This window comes from Anarrhichthys ocellatus, unplaced genomic scaffold (genome assembly GCF_004355925.1).
Source record: "Anarrhichthys ocellatus isolate YVR2014 unplaced genomic scaffold, GSC_Weel_1.0 scaffold860, whole genome shotgun sequence".
NCBI classification, from domain to species: domain Eukaryota; kingdom Metazoa; phylum Chordata; class Actinopteri; order Perciformes; family Anarhichadidae; genus Anarrhichthys; species Anarrhichthys ocellatus.
Window position 1 is genome coordinate 1 of NW_022280834.1, and position 17,096 is coordinate 17,096.

General features: G+C 42.8%; 2 protein-coding genes across 2 annotated transcripts; both read right to left on the minus strand.

Moving 5' to 3' along the window:
- Nucleotides 1-50: 50 nt before the first annotated feature.
- On the minus strand, nucleotides 51-7,631 carry LOC116377072 (cytoplasmic tRNA 2-thiolation protein 2-like; the record flags this gene model as incomplete). The annotated part of the gene is made up of 7 exons (XM_031838612.1): nucleotides 7,304-7,631; nucleotides 4,357-4,431; nucleotides 1,823-1,901; nucleotides 1,640-1,699; nucleotides 843-903; nucleotides 633-742; nucleotides 51-286 (listed from the first exon to the last, which is right to left on the minus strand). Coding segments are annotated over exons 1-7 (677 nt in total), but the record flags the coding sequence as incomplete, so codon positions are not given.
- A 251-nt stretch (nucleotides 7,632-7,882) lies between these two features.
- Nucleotides 7,883-16,879, minus strand: LOC116377074 (cyclin-dependent kinase 1). Its single transcript, XM_031838613.1, has 8 exons — nucleotides 16,799-16,879; nucleotides 16,144-16,186; nucleotides 15,373-15,529; nucleotides 15,119-15,242; nucleotides 11,512-11,682; nucleotides 11,143-11,306; nucleotides 10,285-10,426; nucleotides 7,883-8,154 (listed from the first exon to the last, which is right to left on the minus strand). The coding sequence occupies exons 2-8, from the start codon at nucleotides 16,178-16,180 to the stop codon at nucleotides 8,038-8,040; spliced, it is 912 nt and encodes a 303-aa protein (XP_031694473.1). The 5' UTR covers nucleotides 16,181-16,186; nucleotides 16,799-16,879; the 3' UTR covers nucleotides 7,883-8,037.
- Between the last annotated feature and the right edge of the window lie 217 nt (nucleotides 16,880-17,096).

Consider the following 17,096-nt stretch of genomic DNA (forward strand, 5'->3'; position numbering starts at 1 on the left):
TATGACGGTGTGTGAAAAATGTATATCATACGGGAAATTAAAAGCACCACCTTAATGTGTTGAGCAGGTCTTCTCTGGCCGTCAGTGTCTTAGCAGAGCCAATCAGCTGCTGCAGTAAGTGTGTGCTGGACTCCTGGACATCAGCTGGAGCGGTCTCCTCCTGTTTCAGCTTTACGCCGACGCCGTCACTCTGAATGAAGTGACCCACGGCTACTTTGTAGGCGCCGGCTGCTCGCTCCGAAGGCGACAGGGCCGCCGCCACAACTGAACTGGGAAGGTCCAGAACCTGAGAGGAGGTTGGAGGACACTTTCAATAACACGTTTGATCCCTTGTAGGCTTTTTGTCAGTGTAGTTACAGGTTAAACCTCATCAGACTGCCGTGAGACTTTTAAGTAAAAACATCTGTTAACTGACGTGAATGAATGTTTGAAAGGGGCGTTCCATTGACTGGATGTCATGTTAACGTAACACGGCTGAAAACTAACCACATGATCACACGACTATTCATGTACACTGGGTATGCGGGTGCCGGTGTAAACAGGAAGTAGATTGGTTGTATTACAGAACTCTTCAATAATAAACGTAGTGGAAACGTCTTAGTGTGGATGTAGCCTCAATAGACCGCGCTGACCTGCTCCAGAGGCACCACGAGGAAGGGGAAACCAGTAGCTTTGAACACAGCCTGCAGCTCAGCCGCCATCCTCTGTCTGTCCTCCACAGACTGACCTACAGCACCGCCCTCTGCAGGGAGCCAACACACAATCAATGGCTGAAGCCCTCCTGACATACAGGAACATGATTTACACTCAATATAGGAGGGACAGTCGCCATTTTCACTTACCATCTATGAAGACAATGCCAGGTAAGAATCTCAACTTCTTATGAGCATTCTGACTCAAACCCTAGGGAGGAAGGAAAGTGTTTCAGTTGCATTAAGAACATCGAGGTTGTCTTTGAATCCACAGGGTCATACATAATCTCTATGGAGAAGGAATATATATTCTGAAGTACATTTCATTCATTGAATGTTAGGGGAACGGGGCCAGGATGTGGGTACTGATCGGTTCATTAGTGAAAATCCTCCATTGAATGGAATGAGTCAGCATTTTTCCACTTCCTGTTCCGTTGTCTCAAAGTCGACGTGTTTTTGATCTTGAACGATTAGTTCTCTGATATAAAATAGGTCAGTAAACGCCCCTCTGGTGAGTTTAGAAGCTTTTACGCATCTTCAAGAAGAGTGTAAATGAGACAACTAGACGTCCACTAGAACACTAGTCCTCCTTTAGCTTGGAGACGTGAAGTCATGTGACCGCGGTGGAGTTCCTTTATCCTAACTTTAGCTTTTTACTTTACACTTCAAACATTATAAAAGGAGAGTGTTCATTTATTAAGGTTAGCTTGATGAACAACACGGGTACGTATCATTAACGTTTGTTTGACACAGAGATTATGACATCATCATCTGCAATAATCCAAAGGACAAATTCTTGAAAAAGCAGCCATGTTCAGTCGTATGGAGAATTGAGGATGCGATAAATGAAGATGCATTGAGAAGTGCTGACAGGTGAAGATCTAAAGTTCTAGATGAGAGCAGCACTCGTTGGTGGAGACAGATGACTGAAGGATGAACAAGTTTACCTCTTGGACTTGACTGAGCATTGAGCAGGAAGAAGGACCTCCAGATACAGCCAGTAGCACCTACAACCAGACCAGTCAGATATATAATGTGTGTATGTATATATATACTGTATAAAAATAAGAATGTTGTTGTGTCAGTAAAGAACAGGAGCTGTTCTTCAGACAACAGAGCACACAGCTCACCTTCTCTCCAGGGTAAAGGACTCGGTGTTTGCCCAGCACGGCTCTGAACTTATGGATGAAGTATTCCTTGAAACATCCCCTAACACAGAGAAATGACAACAATGTGAGCTAAGCCACACCCCCAGCTCTAACAAGACCTTCTGTGTCATAGAGAACACTTAGGACATCAGACACACAGCAGGTTTAACCACGACGTCATATCTGGATAGTCAATTCTTAAATAGTGGCTCGTATCAGGGACCGGTGGATCAGCGCTCAACACTGAATGTTAAAAGTGGTTGCCAGGCTACCAGTGATCACCTTTTGGTTGCTGAAACTGAAAATAGGATTACCTCATATTTAAGTGATTAAGACACGATACAGTTGTTAACAATGAAATGTATCATTAAAGAGTGAAAGCTCTGTTACAGTAACCAAACAGAATGTGATCTAACACGTTATCAGCTCTGAAGTCTTGGATCGTGGTTCTCTCAACATCAGCTGGTCCATCATCTGTACTGTCAGAGACCACCTCAGTCTGTCTGGATTCTGCTGACACAGCAGAATCCCCTCCCACATACAGCTGAACAGAGTTTATGAAATGCTTCATAATGTGATAAGATTATTGTTCCAAAGCATTATGAATATGTACGAGTGCTTTTATACAGAACTATACAGTGCTAGAAGCAGATAACAACACATTATAAGTATGTTTATAATGCATCATAAACATGGGATCTTTTCTACCCACAGATTTAGTAAGACTATGTCCATATTCACCAGCATTATCTACATGTTCTATTATTGCCATGTGAATCCTTTGAGTGCTGCTTTTTAATATCAGAACGCATCTACAGGTGCTGGTCATATAATTAGAATATCATCAAAAAGTTGATTTATTTCACTAATTCCATTCAAAAAGTGAAACTTGTCTATTATATTCATTCATTACACACAGACTGATATATTTCAAATGTTTATTTCTTTTAATTTTGATGATTATAACTGACAACTAAGGAAAATCCCAAATTCAGTATCTCAGAAAATTAGAATATTACTTCAGACCAAGACAAAGAAAGGATTTTTAGAAATCTTGGCCAACTGAAAAGTATGAACATGAAAAGTATGAGCATGTACAGCACTCAATACTTAGTTGGGGCTCCTTTTGCCTGAATTACTGCAGCAATGCGGCGTGGCATGGAGTCGATCAGTCTGTGGCACTGCTCAGGTGTTATGAGAGCCCAGGTTGCTCTGATAGTGGCCTTCAGCTCTTCTGCATTGTTGGGTCTGGCATTTCGCATCATCCTCTTCACAATACCCCATAGATTTTCTATGGGGTTAAGGTCAGGCCTTTGCTGAGTTTGCTGGCCAATTAAGAACAGGGATACCATGGTCCTTAAACCAGGTACTGGTTGCTTTGGCACTGTGTGCAGGTGCCAAGTCCTGTTGGAAAATTAAATCTGCATCTCCATAAAGTTGGTCAGCAGCAGGAAGCATGAAGTGCTCTAAAACTTCCTGGTGTACGGCTGCGTTGACCTTGGACCTCAGAAAACACAGTGGACCAACACCAGCAGATGACATGGCACCCCAAACCATCACTGACTGTGGAAACTTTACACTGGACCTCAAGCAACGTGGATTGTGTGTCTCTCCTCTCTTCCTCCAGACTCTGGGACCCTGATTTCCAAAGGAAATGCAAAATTTACTTTCATCAGAGAACATAACTTTGGACCACTCAGCAGCAGTCCAGTCCTTTTTGTCTTTAGCCCAGGTGAGACGCTTCTGACGCTGTCTGTTGTTCAAGAGTGGCTTGACACAAGGAATGCGACAGCTGAAACCCATGTCTTGCATACGTCTGTGCGTAGTGGTTCTTGAAGCACTGACTCCAGCTGCAGTCCACTCTTTCTGAATCTCCCCCACATTTTTGAATGTGTTTTGTTTCACAATCCTCTCCAGGGTGCAGTTATCCCTGTTGCTTGTACACTCTTTTCTACCACATCTTTTCCTTCCCTTCGCCTCTCTATTAATGTGCTTGGACACAGAGCTCTGTGAACAGCCAGCCTCTTTTGCAATGACCTTTTGTGTCTTGCCCTCCTTGTGCAAGGTGTCAATGGTCGTCTTTTGGACAACTGTCAAGTCAGCAGTCTTCCCCATGATTGTGTAGCCTACAGAACTAGACTGAGAGACCATTTAAAGGCCTTTGCAGGTGTTTTGAGTTAATTAGCTGATTAGAGTGTGGCACCAGGTGTCTTCAATTTTGAACCTTTTCACAATATTCTAATTTTCTAAGATACTGAATTTGGGATTTTCCTTAGTTGTCAGTTATAATCATCAAAATTAAAAGAAATAAACATTTGAAATATATCAGTCTGTGTGTAATGAATGAATATAATAGACAAGTTTCACTTTTTGAATGGAATTAGTGAAATAAATCAACTTTTTGATGATATTCTAATTATATGACCAGCACCTGTATATGTTGAAGCTCAGTGCTTTGGGCAGCTTGCACCACGGAGAACATCCTCTAGCAGTAGACGGCAGTGACGGCGTCTTACCTGCAGAACGCATCTCCTGCTCTGATGACCACGGCTGCAGTCCCCTCTTTGCATTTCACACATTTCTTGGAAACACTAATAAATGAAAGAATACACATCTTTAACAAAACAACAACTCACGATTCATATTTTATGACACATTTATGTGCCATTATTCACTGCAAACCTCTAGTCTAAATACACTGTGGAAGTTCATTGTGTCGTAGAAAGCCCCACTACAACAGTAATGGAGAGGGTGTGATGAGCTGGGCCCCTATCCACCAAGCAATCATTGAAATGAAAATGCAATCATTTATTGCCTATTCATTATATATAGCGCAATATACTGTGACGAAGGACGACCTCAGACGGGTTTCGGAGAAGCAGCCAAGCAGGAACCGCACTACGCCCCTTGCGGAAGAGGACAGCAGTCAGCTGCTCGCGGACTAATATTAACGGCATTGAGTTAGTGAAAAGGCTTGAACGAGAGTGGCGGCGCGAAATGACGGCCGTGTCTGTAAATAGATTAGAGTTTATGTTGCTGTTCGGAGTTTGACTTTCAAGACTGTGTGCGTGCAAATAACCAGTAAGTAGACGTAAAGTTTGGTGTTAGTCTAATGTAGTCATAAGTGTTATATTGTGTCATTTGCACGGCAATCTATTCTGAGAGTTAGTAGCTCGTTCCTTGTTTGCTAAGTGGTGACTGTAGGAGTCCCGGACCTGTTTATCACTGCCTGTATTCTGTCCCTGTATGTCCTAATTAGAAACCAATGTTGTATAGAGGTTTTTACTAATTATTATTTCATGTATGTCTGTTTCAGAACCACACACAATTGCTTGTTTGACTATTGTCAATAAACCTCTCAAAGGAACATCTTGTCTGGAGTGCATTCTGATCGATGCCCCCTGGTGGCCACAACTTTTAATGAACCAGTAAAATTATACAGTCCTTATACAATCCCAGTAAATACAACAATACTGTCCTGGCTTCAAAAGGATACCGTGATATGAATGTGAGGCCATACTGCCCAGCCCTGGATGGGATCATTTGAAATGTGTCTGATCACAGGACTCACATGCCATGTGTGAGAGTATGCTGAAAGAGTAGCTGGTCGTTGTAATTGTTTCTCTCCAACTGGCCATGAAGTGACCCTTTCCTACCAACAGAGCTCAACCACCTGGTTTGTATCCCCTGCTTTATGGTCTGTTTGACTCTAAATGGACCATAATGTACTAAATGAACATCATGCTGTATTGAAGAAGACTTGAAACTAGAGATTGAGACCATAAACTCATGTTTACAATGTTTACTGAGGTAATAAATCAAGAGAGAAGTAGAGTCATTTTCTCATAGACTTCTATACAACCAGAGGAGTCGCCCCCTGATGGACACTAGAGAGAATGCAGCTTTAAGACACTTCAGCATCGGCCTCACTCCTTAGCACCGGAGGTTACTGCCTGGGCTCAACACTGACATTAATGAGTGGCTGCCAAGCCGGTAACCAGGCATCAGCTTTTCTTTGACGAAACTGAAAAAAGTGTTGCCATTTTTAGGCACCTCATATTTTGAGTAATTGAGTTCTGATTCACACAAGCTCCACACTCTCATGGAGGATATGGGTAATACTATTCTCCAATCACGCGCACATATTTGCCCACTAAAGTTTTGCATCAGCGCAGCCGGCCAATCAGGACGTGCCTGCCCGAATACACGTGAACCCACAGTACAGAAGGCAGCACACCCTCTGCTAATCTGCTCACTGTCAATGGCAACATGTCAACCCGTACTGTCGATCCCTGGTTTAGCAACTGATAACTCTTTCAGCGTGTGTATGGCATGTGGAGTATTGTGTGAAGAAACACAACTGTATTTTGGATCATGCACTGTAATAATACAGGACCTGCCATAGTTGATTTTGTATGCGAGTGGTGCACTGATTACCCCAAATGAATAGCATTTTATCATATGACCAAAGCCAATTGATATGCAGTGAACATAGAGCTTTTGGGCCCCTGAGAGTCTTGGTTCCTGGGTGGGGTTTCTTCCTCACCGCCACTTTGGCAGGTCACTTGAACGTTTTTATAGCCATTACAATCAGTCAGCTACTTCAGAAATCTATTTAGAACGCTTTAGAAGTGTAAACACTGAGTCAGTGGCACCAGAAAGTAGAAATGCATCATGTAACCTTGCTTTTTCAAAATAATATTCCTTAATATAAGAAAACCTATCTGCATGTCTGTCTGGTTGACTACAGATACAGGACCGTTCGTAATGTAGTGAACTATTTCATTTAATATTGATTGTATATTTGAGATGTTTGCTCTGCTGATAACATTGAATCTATCTTTATTGTGGTGGAACTTTGACTCCAGCTCACCAATCACAGACAAGCAGTTCATAAAGCCCAAATAAGGAAATATGACGCTAGTGCTGGGCGGTATACCGCTTTTAATTTCCCGTATGATATACATTTTTAACACACCGTCATACCGGTGCAAAGCCGAAACAACTGCTGTCACTCTTCAACAGGCAGCAGAATATGTTATTGTGTATCGAGAGGGACCCCTAATCATGGTTATGACTTTATAACAATTAATAACTAACGCTCTTGCCTAGTGAAGATCAAGATGGCAGCCTCGGTACTGCGCTCTCTCGTACTTTTTCTGTTTTCAGGGGAACTCATCAGCATACTTCAGCAATGTCAAATGTTACTCGGTCACAAATTCGTTGGTAAAGAGAAGCCAGGTTGGCAGCACGTGCTCCCCCATAACTCTCGAGTTGAATTGATTTTATTTTGTCCTGCCCAAAATCACAAATTTGCCTCAGAGGGCTTTAAATGTGAAGATGACGACATGAGATGATGCATCAACTGGGACCGACTTAAACATGGCCGTCAATGTTCAGAGGAAACATGCCAGCACTACTTTCAATGAAGCAGACAACGTACACACTGATGCAATAACCCACCTGGGCACCTCCGCGCGCTGCAGCGGCTCGTGGTAATCTTCATCCACCTGGCACATTGGAGCGACGGCTAACGAGCTGTAGCAGGTCGGACGTTAGTTCCACTGAATGCAGAGACAGGGTTCGTGACCAGGAGAGAAACCTGCGTCTAACGTTGAGCTCGTAGAAGAGTCGGGTCTGTTCACCAGCTCCTTTATGCAGCGTTCACATAGACAACATACATGTGGGATGCTATGTCGTGAAATGTTCACTCCGCTAACTTTATTTATGTTACTACAGCGCGCCACTGTCGCGTGTGTAAATCATGGCTCTTTTTGGATGACGTAGCGGATCTTCTTCTTGATGTTTTGGGCGCGTTGCCGCCGCCAGCTGGTGTGGAGCGGTCATCGAGAAACAAGACCTGGAGCAACACAAGGCATTGAGCCACTGTGATGGAAACAGAAATAAAGATTCTGCAAGTCATTAGAATGAGAAACTTTCTCAAAATAATGACTTCTCATTTTTCAGCCACTTTTTGATCTCAGTCAAACCAACAGCTTCAAGCTTTTACTGTATGTACGTACGTAGGCAAATCTTGAAAAGTTTAGAGATTCACAGAAAGTGCAGTTTTATTGAAGAGACTGTTGAAAGACAAAACTTTACTAAAAAGGTCTACAACAAATATCACACACAAGTATTTACAGAATGAGAATTCACAATGAGTATGAATGCGTTTGTATGCGAGCCGAGGATGCGCTTTAGATTTTATTGATGCTGGCAGCAGGCAGGGTGGATTTGTCCAAGTCGTCAAAGTAGGCATGAGTCATGGCCTCGCGTGCTGAGATCCTCTTGGGAGGATTGTAGATCAACATTTTCTACAGCAGAGAAACAAGACGGGGGGGGGGGGGAGACGGTGTCACTCAGGAGATGTGTGTAGCAGCGCTGCAATCGGATCACAAAACTCAGGCTTCGTATAACGGGTCTGTCTCATGGATCGGATCAGCAAAAGAGGAAATCTATCTTCAAGAGATCCCAGAGCACATTCTTTTGTAGCTGATATTTGCCAATCGTTGATGATCCATATCATTTAGGTTGTGTTTGATTATAGCAGCTGGTCTACAAGGCTCCAGACTTTGTAGTTTGTTAAAGTCATCTATAGGAGTTATCTGCATAAAAACACACTATTCAAATGATTAGGAAATGAAAGATTGGATTTTTATTGATTCAATAAAAATCTTGTCATCAATAGTTTTAATGATGCATTATAAGCTGCTTAGTGTTAGGAAGTTAAATGGCTCATAATTCATCTATATCTATTTGTTGCTGTGAAAACATCTTCAAACTGGATTTATTCAAGTTTTAGTACATTTTATAAGATTACATTTCATCACGACAACGTTATAATGTAACTACGCCCAACAATTCACTGAGCAGAGCCTGAACGCATCATAATGTAACTGAAGTGAACCTGGCATTTCAGTTGATCCCACTAGATGGCGCACTCCAGACACAATTGACCTTTGCTGGAGTCTGGTCTATTCTGTCTATTGGTTCTTAGCAGTCACTACTTGTCCTTCCCTGGTTCGTCACGCCTCTATCACGTGACCCTTTCCCGGAAGATCACAAACAACAACATTGATCACCGATCGACTACCAGGTTAATTCAACATGGACAACTGATTACAGGCGTTGTCTTTACTAGCAGCTGTTCAGTTAAATTCTGCCTTTCTGTGGAAGAAGCAGCTGTTATTGGAGCGATTAGTGAGCGGCGTGACCAGCGGTTATCAGACCTACGGAGCGGACGTCTGAAGTCACGTTTAGTGGCTCCGAGGACTTTCCTTTTCTTATTAATGCTTATTTTGTTCTGCACATCTATTGTGAAGTCCACACACAAACTGTAAAGGAACAAAACATTGATTGCTCTCCAGCAGGACAGAGACTTCAGACACCAGCAGAGCTACGAGTGAACAGAAACAATGAAACACGTTTATGGACCCATAATCAAGTAAACTTTTATGTGCAAGTGTTCATTTTAAAAATAAATTTGATGTGTGTGAGAGAGAGACCCACAGCGTTGTAACTAAGTCTGAAAAATAAAACTTCTAAAACTTTCCACGAAATGTGTATTTGAGTTTATAAGTATCAAACACAAGCTTTCATTATTAAAGATACTTTATTATTCTGTCGTATTTTGTTTCGCTAAGCAACCAATCTACTTCCTGTTTACACGGCACCCACCCATGAGCGGACCAAAGAAGAGAGAAGTCGACAGTGAGTGCCGAGTGGTTAATGAGGAGTGGACAGCTAAATGTTTTCACCGAAGTGTGATCAAAGGCTGTATGTCTTATTTGCCAAGAAACCGTTGTGGTTTTCAAAGAATACAATATCAGCTGTCACTTTTCCACCAAGCATGCTAATAACTATGCTAGCAAACAGTCAACGCAAGAACGGGCGCTACTGCTCAGAGGTTGGCAGCCAATTTAAAGACTCAGTGGACAATTTAAAGACTCACTGCTATTCTCCTGCCATCTAGTGGACCTTTTGTTGTTTAACAGTTTGTTCCCAGTTTACTGGTGAATAAGTTCTTGTTATTACATTTGAACAAATATTGTGGTAAATTCCATAAAAATGTCACTTGATCGCATGCAGCTTCCCCTTTTAAAGACAAATTTGAAACAGCCATCAGCCAACCACCAATGAAGTTTTGATCTTAATAGACCAAAAAAAAAAAAAAAAATATCCAATCAAATTGTTCCCTTAAAATCGACCCGTGGATTTGGAGAATGAGGACCAAATTGAACCTTACAAGGCATTGAGGAACTGCATCCTTTACTCTGGTTCTTGTCATGTAGAGGGACAATGTATGTGTAATCACGCTAGATGTTTGATAGGATGCACACAACCAGTATAAGCCTGGAGTTTGAGATGTGGCAAATCATTTCAATTGCTCTCCTAATATTAATCATAAAGAACTGAGTTCTTCACTTGTTCAGCCCTTTCCTTACCGCCAGTAGGTCCAGGCCATTGTTATCCAGGTTTTTCACCATTGATGACAGGTTGCCAGACTTCCATTTCGGGAAGGTGTTTTTGTAGTCAGGTAGGCTCTCTACCTCCGGCCACACTTCATTGTTTGGGGTCCCCAGAGTCCTAGAAAGAACAGAACCAGACAGAAGGATTCAAAGAGGACCAGGACGAGTGTGCAGAGCAGGGGTCACTAATAGGCGGACCGCGGTCCGGACCCAGACGCTTTCCTATCCGGACCCGGCCGTATAACTGATGGACAATTGAGAATTATACATTTTGCCGGAGGGCTTCTATTTGAACCTGCACAGCTTTTCTAGCCTTTACGGCACTCTGTCAGCAGTCCAGGAAATACACCGACTAATTACATGCATTGTAAATCATCTCACGTGACGCTACTCAGCCATTTGAATATCTGTATTGTGAAATGCATCGTGAGCCGAGTGAGATTTGCACACAGACAGGAGAGATAGAGAGCAGAGGGAGAAGTCAGTCAGAGAAGCAGTTTCACATGGCGTGCTCTAAAAAGAGAGAAGTGGACCACGAACACAGAGCTTTAACAGAGAATGGACGGTCTCCTATTTGTTCATTCTTCCTGCTGGCGCTAATAAACCACTCTGTCTCATATGTTCAGATATCGTGGCCATTATTGAAAGCACCGATGTGTAACACCACTACCAGACCAAACACACCTACTCCAGTCTGAACTGAGGGCAAGATGTTGAGATGTGTAGAGGTTGTTTATTATAAAGTTGACTGAGACAGTTAGGATGTGAAATGGAGGTTTAGTTTGGCCATGTTTTCTCAGTAAATACCAGATGGAACAACTGATGAAGGTTTACCTGAAGATCCTAAAGAGCTGGTCTATCTCTGAGTCTCCATGGAACAGAGGCTTCTTAGTGGCAAGCTCAGCAAAGATGGTCCCAGTGCTCCAAACATCGACGGGGGTTGAGTATCGGGGTGAACCCAGGAGGACCTCTGGAGCTCGGTACCAAAGAGTCACCACCTGGAAACACACAAGGGGTTCATTCAGCTCAATGGTCATTCTAGAGGCCTGCCGCTTGTTGATGCTAATCAAATATGTACATGAACATCATTCGCCAAGTGTTGGTGATGCTCTACCTCCGACAACTGTGAGAGGGCAGTTTTAGTCCAGAAATCCCAGTGGTGTGTGTGTGTGCGTGCGTGTGTGTGTATGAGAGAATTCTCACCTCATGGGTGTAGACCCTGACAGGAACACCAAAGGCCCGAGCAAGGCCAAAGTCGGCCAATTTGATAACTCCTTTGTTGTCGATCAGTAGGTTCTGGGGTTTCAAGTCTCGGTGGAGGACTCGACGACAGTGACAGAAGTAAATGCCCTCCAGGATCTGGTAAAGGTAGCTCTGAAAGGTGGGGTGGGGGAGCAGAATGAACATGACATGGACACATGTTTAGAGTTGAGAAACTGAATGGGCAGAACAAGACAAATGGCACTGCCCTTTCCTTAGAGGTGACTCACAAAGATGGTGTTACAGAAGGTCATCGGTTTTTGTTATGTTGTTTCTGAAAAGTGGTAAGCCCAAATACGAGTTAAAAAAAGTAGGATTTCTGGACAGAAATGTAGCACAAGAAATAAAATCCCCTGTGGCCAGACACTTCAATTCAACTCCCATGATGCATGTTCCCTCACATTTAACAAGTTAAAGAAATGGTACATCCCTTAAAAAAATAAACTAAGAAAAACAAGAAAATCTGAAAGAACATGGCATTCCACCAATTTGTTAGAATCTCAGTTTGTCTGGCGAGACAGTCTTAAGACTTATAAGAAGGCCCTCTGTAATGACTCGTGTTCGCTCTGGTCTCGTTAGACTCGTTATCGAGCTGTATTCACTGTGTCTAGCAAGCCACACATCTCTGTTTACTACAGCTGTATGAACACAAAATAAACTGATTTGGCTGTGATTTAACAGCAATAAACCGACAAAAAGGGACTCCGAAATGATGCCGATTTGTAGGCTACTTGTCTTGGAGCTCGGATGGGTCGGTGTTAGGCTATGCTAACATTGTAGCAGCTCCTTCAACACTCAGAATAACGTCATGTAGACGTAAATACGGCAGCATCTATTCATTGTTTGTACCATATGGTTCTCACACACACACACACACACACACACACACACACACACACACACACACAGTTTGGTCTCTATTGATATGAGGTATCGTAGAGCTCTGGGTGAACACAGATGGCTACAGTATTTATTTCCTGATTCAACAACGTAAACATGTTGGAGTCCTTGAGGAGGAAGGGAGTTCAACAGCAGGGTTAGTCACTACAGAATCCTACTTTTGTTCCGTTTTGAAGTGAGGAACGTAACGTCCCTCCAGTAGCTCTTCTGGTGCTGGTGTTTACTCGTTATCCAGATTGACAAGCATGACAAGTTAGCGTTAGCTCGTTAATAACAGTAGTAAAGCAGGGGTGGTATAGTTTGCAAGACTAAAGACACGTTTTTATTCCCTCGCCTTTTTTGGCCCATTAATATCCGATTCATCGATTAATCAAAAAAAAAAAAAATAAATCGCCAGATTAATCGATTATTAAAATAATCGTTAGTTGCAGCCCTAGTTAGAGTTCCACAAGGTTCTGTGCTTGGACCGATCTTATTCACCTTCTATATCAGGGGTCACTAATAGGCAGACCGCGGTCCGGACCCAGACACCATTGTATCCGGACCCAGGACCTAAATCCGATTTTATTTTGACAGAGCGCTTCCATTTTAACTGGCACAGCTTTTTCAGCCTTTATGGTACTTGTTCAGCGGTGTAGGAAACACACCGACCAATGCGTTGTAAATCACATCACGTGATGCAGCTCAGCCAATCAAATATGGGTATTCTGACAAGTTCCCTGACTCGAGTGAGATGTACACACACCGGGGGAGAGACGAGGAAAGAGAACGAAGAGCAGGAGAATAATACGTGAGTCAGAGAAGTTATTTCACATGACGTTCTCCAAAAAGAGAAAAATGGTCAAAGAGACCAGAGTCTTAAGTTCATTCTTGCCACGGGCAGTTTAATACCAGTGTGTCTCATATGTTCAGAGACCGTGACGATTAATAAAAGCAGTAATGTGAAGCGCCACTACGAGACAAAGCACAACTCTTTTGTGCAAACGTACCCACTCACATCTGAAATGAAGACACAGAAAATAAACCTAAGAGCCCAATATGATCAGAATACCAACACATGGATTCACTGACCAGCAGTGATGTAACCAGAGAGGATAGAGCTGAAACAAGAGGTTTAATAACCACACATAAAGATCATGCACACTGATTTATCTTGTTAGAAGATGAGAAAAATATAATATTGTGGCTTTTTTATTGACATCACTTCACACCTGAATTTAAAGCTGCAGTGAAAATAATTTTTCTAAAACGAATTACTTTATTTTAAGATGCACATTTTTCAAAAGCTGTCAGTTATTCTTTAATCCAGACCTTATTTTACTTGAAATGAGAAGAACATTTATTTATGTATTATTTATAATCCATCCAGTTAAATTTGAAAACTGAGAGACAGACAGACAGACTTTCTCAATACCCCTGTTCTATATGCTTCCTTTAGGCAATGTTATCAGAAAACACTCCATAAACATAGTTATGTAGAGGATACCCAATCACAGCTAGAGGGATCCCTCTCTTGGGGAGATGTGAGGGTCCCGGGACAGAGGATGTCGTATGTGTACAGATTGTAACGCCCTCAGGCAAATTTGTGATTTTGGGCTGTACAAAATGAATTGAAGGGGTAATTAATACAGAAAGAATCACAAACCGAGAGCTCAAAAGCTTTAAACGAGCCAAGAGCTTCTGTTGGGTTTCTTAACCCAAGTAGGGCAAAGTGCACTGCCTGTCAAGCTATGTAGAGACATTTCCAGCCGAGATGGCGAAGGCAACCTAAACAAAGTGACTTTCAAAATGGGCCAATAGAGATCATTTAAGATGTTTGAACGCATCATAATGTAACTGAAATGAACATCTGTGTGTTAGCTGTTAGCACCGGTGCTGTTACTAGCTGTCCTGTTAATGTCAACACTGATTTGGTGTTTACAACGCTTCATCATCATCATCATCAGGATCTACTAGAAAGCATTAATGCTGATAGAATATTATCTACCGACCATCTACGCTATTTATTACGAGCAACCACGAACACATTCCGCTGAACGTCACCAGTTAACGCGGTCACATGTTGAACTGAAACACCTGTTGCTCTGTTGAGACTCTGCTGATGAAATATTGATTCTGAAGACGCAACGCATTTTGGTGAAATATTTTCAGAATATAAGAGAAAGCTCCTAAACGAGCTGCCCCGTTGATCCCATTTGAGATCCAGAAGGCGGTCAACGAGCAGCACGTACACTCACTAGCCGTTCGGGGTAAACATTTCCATGGTAACAGTGATCTCCTCCAATCAGAGACGTGACTGTTACATTTTAGGATTGTGGCTAGTGTAGTACTGCTCCATGACAAAGTGCAACTAATACTTTTTTTCCCTTTCTTAATAACAATAAAAGTTTATTTCATACAGACTCGTGGCTTCTACAGGTGCATACACCATCGCTTCACGAGCGCATAGCTTGTGATGAGTCCAGCTTGGACCGAAGGTGGTTATGATATTATGGCTGATAGGCAAAGTCCTTGATTCACAACATGAATGGGATTTTAATTTACAGAACCTCACTGTTCCATTATGACCAACTGCAGTAAACCAACTGTCACACAGACGTTAGATCCGCAAGATGACCTGAGGAAGCTTATACATCACAAACACAGTTACCTTGACCAGCATAGGGTCCATGTACTGGCCAGAGGGGATGGAGTCCAGGTACTTCTTCAGGTCCATGGACAGGAACTCAAAGATGAGGTAGAGACGAGACTCCTGCATCAGCACATCCAGGAGTCTGGGATATACAAACACAACAATTGGCTACGTCCACTCTTTGTGTGCATCTCTCACTCACTCACTCACTCACTCACACACTCACACACACACACACACACACACACACACACACACACACAGTACCGTACCGTACAACATTGGGATGCTTCAGCTCTTGCAGCAGAGAGACCTCTCTGACAGCAGTGCTGGGAACTCCCTCCTCCTCACTCTCCAGGCGGATCTTCTTCATAGCCACAATCTGACCTGTAGCCTTGTGTCGGCCCTTATACACCACCCCATAGGTACCTACAGAGCAACGGAGGAATTGTAATGGTATGAAGCACAGCCGTGATGACACCGAATAAACTTTAGTCATGACCTTGTTGATTAAAGTACCTATAATGGCAATAGAAGGGTGCTGAGAACTATTTGACAATGTAACTTTACCCTATTAAGTCTGGGGTGGCCAAACACGGCATATTTCTAATGAATTCCACTGCATGTACATTGCACATCCTAGTTTAAACACTAGATGTCCACTACATTTGGTCATGTTATCTCTGTCTTCAACTCTTGGCACAGAAAACAATACTTTATCATTCCCCCCCCCCATTTCTGCACTGTGTGTGTTACACCATAATAGTAGACTTACATCGTAATGTGTGGGCCCTTAGGCCCTGAAAAGAAACAAATCCCTGCCTGTTTTAACTTAAGTACAGATTTACACATAATATTTGAAGTGGGCACTTAGGCCATGCAGCTAGACTTGACTGTAAACTACAGTCACTATTGTTTGACCTGTGACCTTTATATTGTTCTGCATAAAGCCCAAAAACTCTGGCCCCCCGTATTATTAAGACCTGCACTCTAAATGTGGAGCAATGCGTTTGAGTCATAGAGAGGAAAACAATAAGACCAACCTTCTCCGATCTTCTCTATCTTCAGGTAGTCTTCCATTATTGCCTGAAAAAACAAAATCACTGACATGTCAAGAGTTGTGTTTCATCCGCTATCACGAGTAATGCATTTCATTAACTTACTGACATTTCAGCTGATGTTCGTGACATTAAGATAAAGTTAACTTTACTTACAGTGTTAAATATTGCCTAAAAACTAACAAGGCGCTGAAAGGCTAACAGCTTGAACTAGGCACACCATATGACGAACTGTTAACTCACTTACAGCAAGGCACCCTTTTAACGTAGAGATACTACGTTGGTCGTTCTAACTGTAACGTTAAGGCCAAAGTAACGTTACAATAACGATGGCTCGTGTCTCTTCAGCATCAGCTGTTAACGTAGCTGTTCACGAGTGTTTTCCGTCTCGCTTAACGTTAGTAACCCTCGAGAGATGGGAAAAATATAATAAACGTGTCACACAGCCGATACAGTTGCCGTTTTCTTCACGCTAAGCTAAGTTAAGGTCACAACGTTAGCTTAGCTGAACCGTCGAGGCTAACGTACCTTCTATCAGTTATAGAAGCGTTTCTGTCCAGATCGAAGGGTCAGCTTGTCAAATAACCCGACAACTCGTTTACTTCATATTCTATCCTGTAGAGAATGGACTGGTATTTACCTGACAGCGCCTCGTTTGGTAGCGTACGTACTCTCCGTGCACAGACTGCCGCTGGAATGCTGACAGACTCTTTTGAATCGACCGCAGTAAAGCAGCGGTTTGAAACAGCCCAATGAGCTCACGCGGTACAGTTCAAAACCCGCCAATCAGGGAACGGGAAACTGACACGTGGGCTGAGCGGGAGAGAAAGCGCAGAAGGTAAAAGATGTTGGCGGCCCCGAGTTTTGTCTTCCAGGCAGGGAACACCTTCTTCTTCAGGGAGCACCTTCTTCTTCAGGGAGCACCTTCTTCTTCAGGG

What these genes read in the sequence shown, in the direction of transcription:
- LOC116377074 (XM_031838613.1), bottom strand. Translation starts at nt 16,180, where the DNA reads ATGGAAGACTACCTGAAGATAGAGAAGATCGGAGAAG. An exon ending in TGGACCCTATGCTGGTCAAG is followed by an intron (nt 11,683 to 15,118) that starts GTAACTGTGTTT and finishes CCCACCTTTCAG; the next exon opens with AGCTACCTTTACCAGATCCT. An exon ending in TCAGGGTCTACACCCATGAG is followed by an intron (nt 11,307 to 11,511) that starts GTGAGAATTCTC and finishes GTGTGTTTCCAG; the next exon opens with GTGGTGACTCTTTGGTACCG.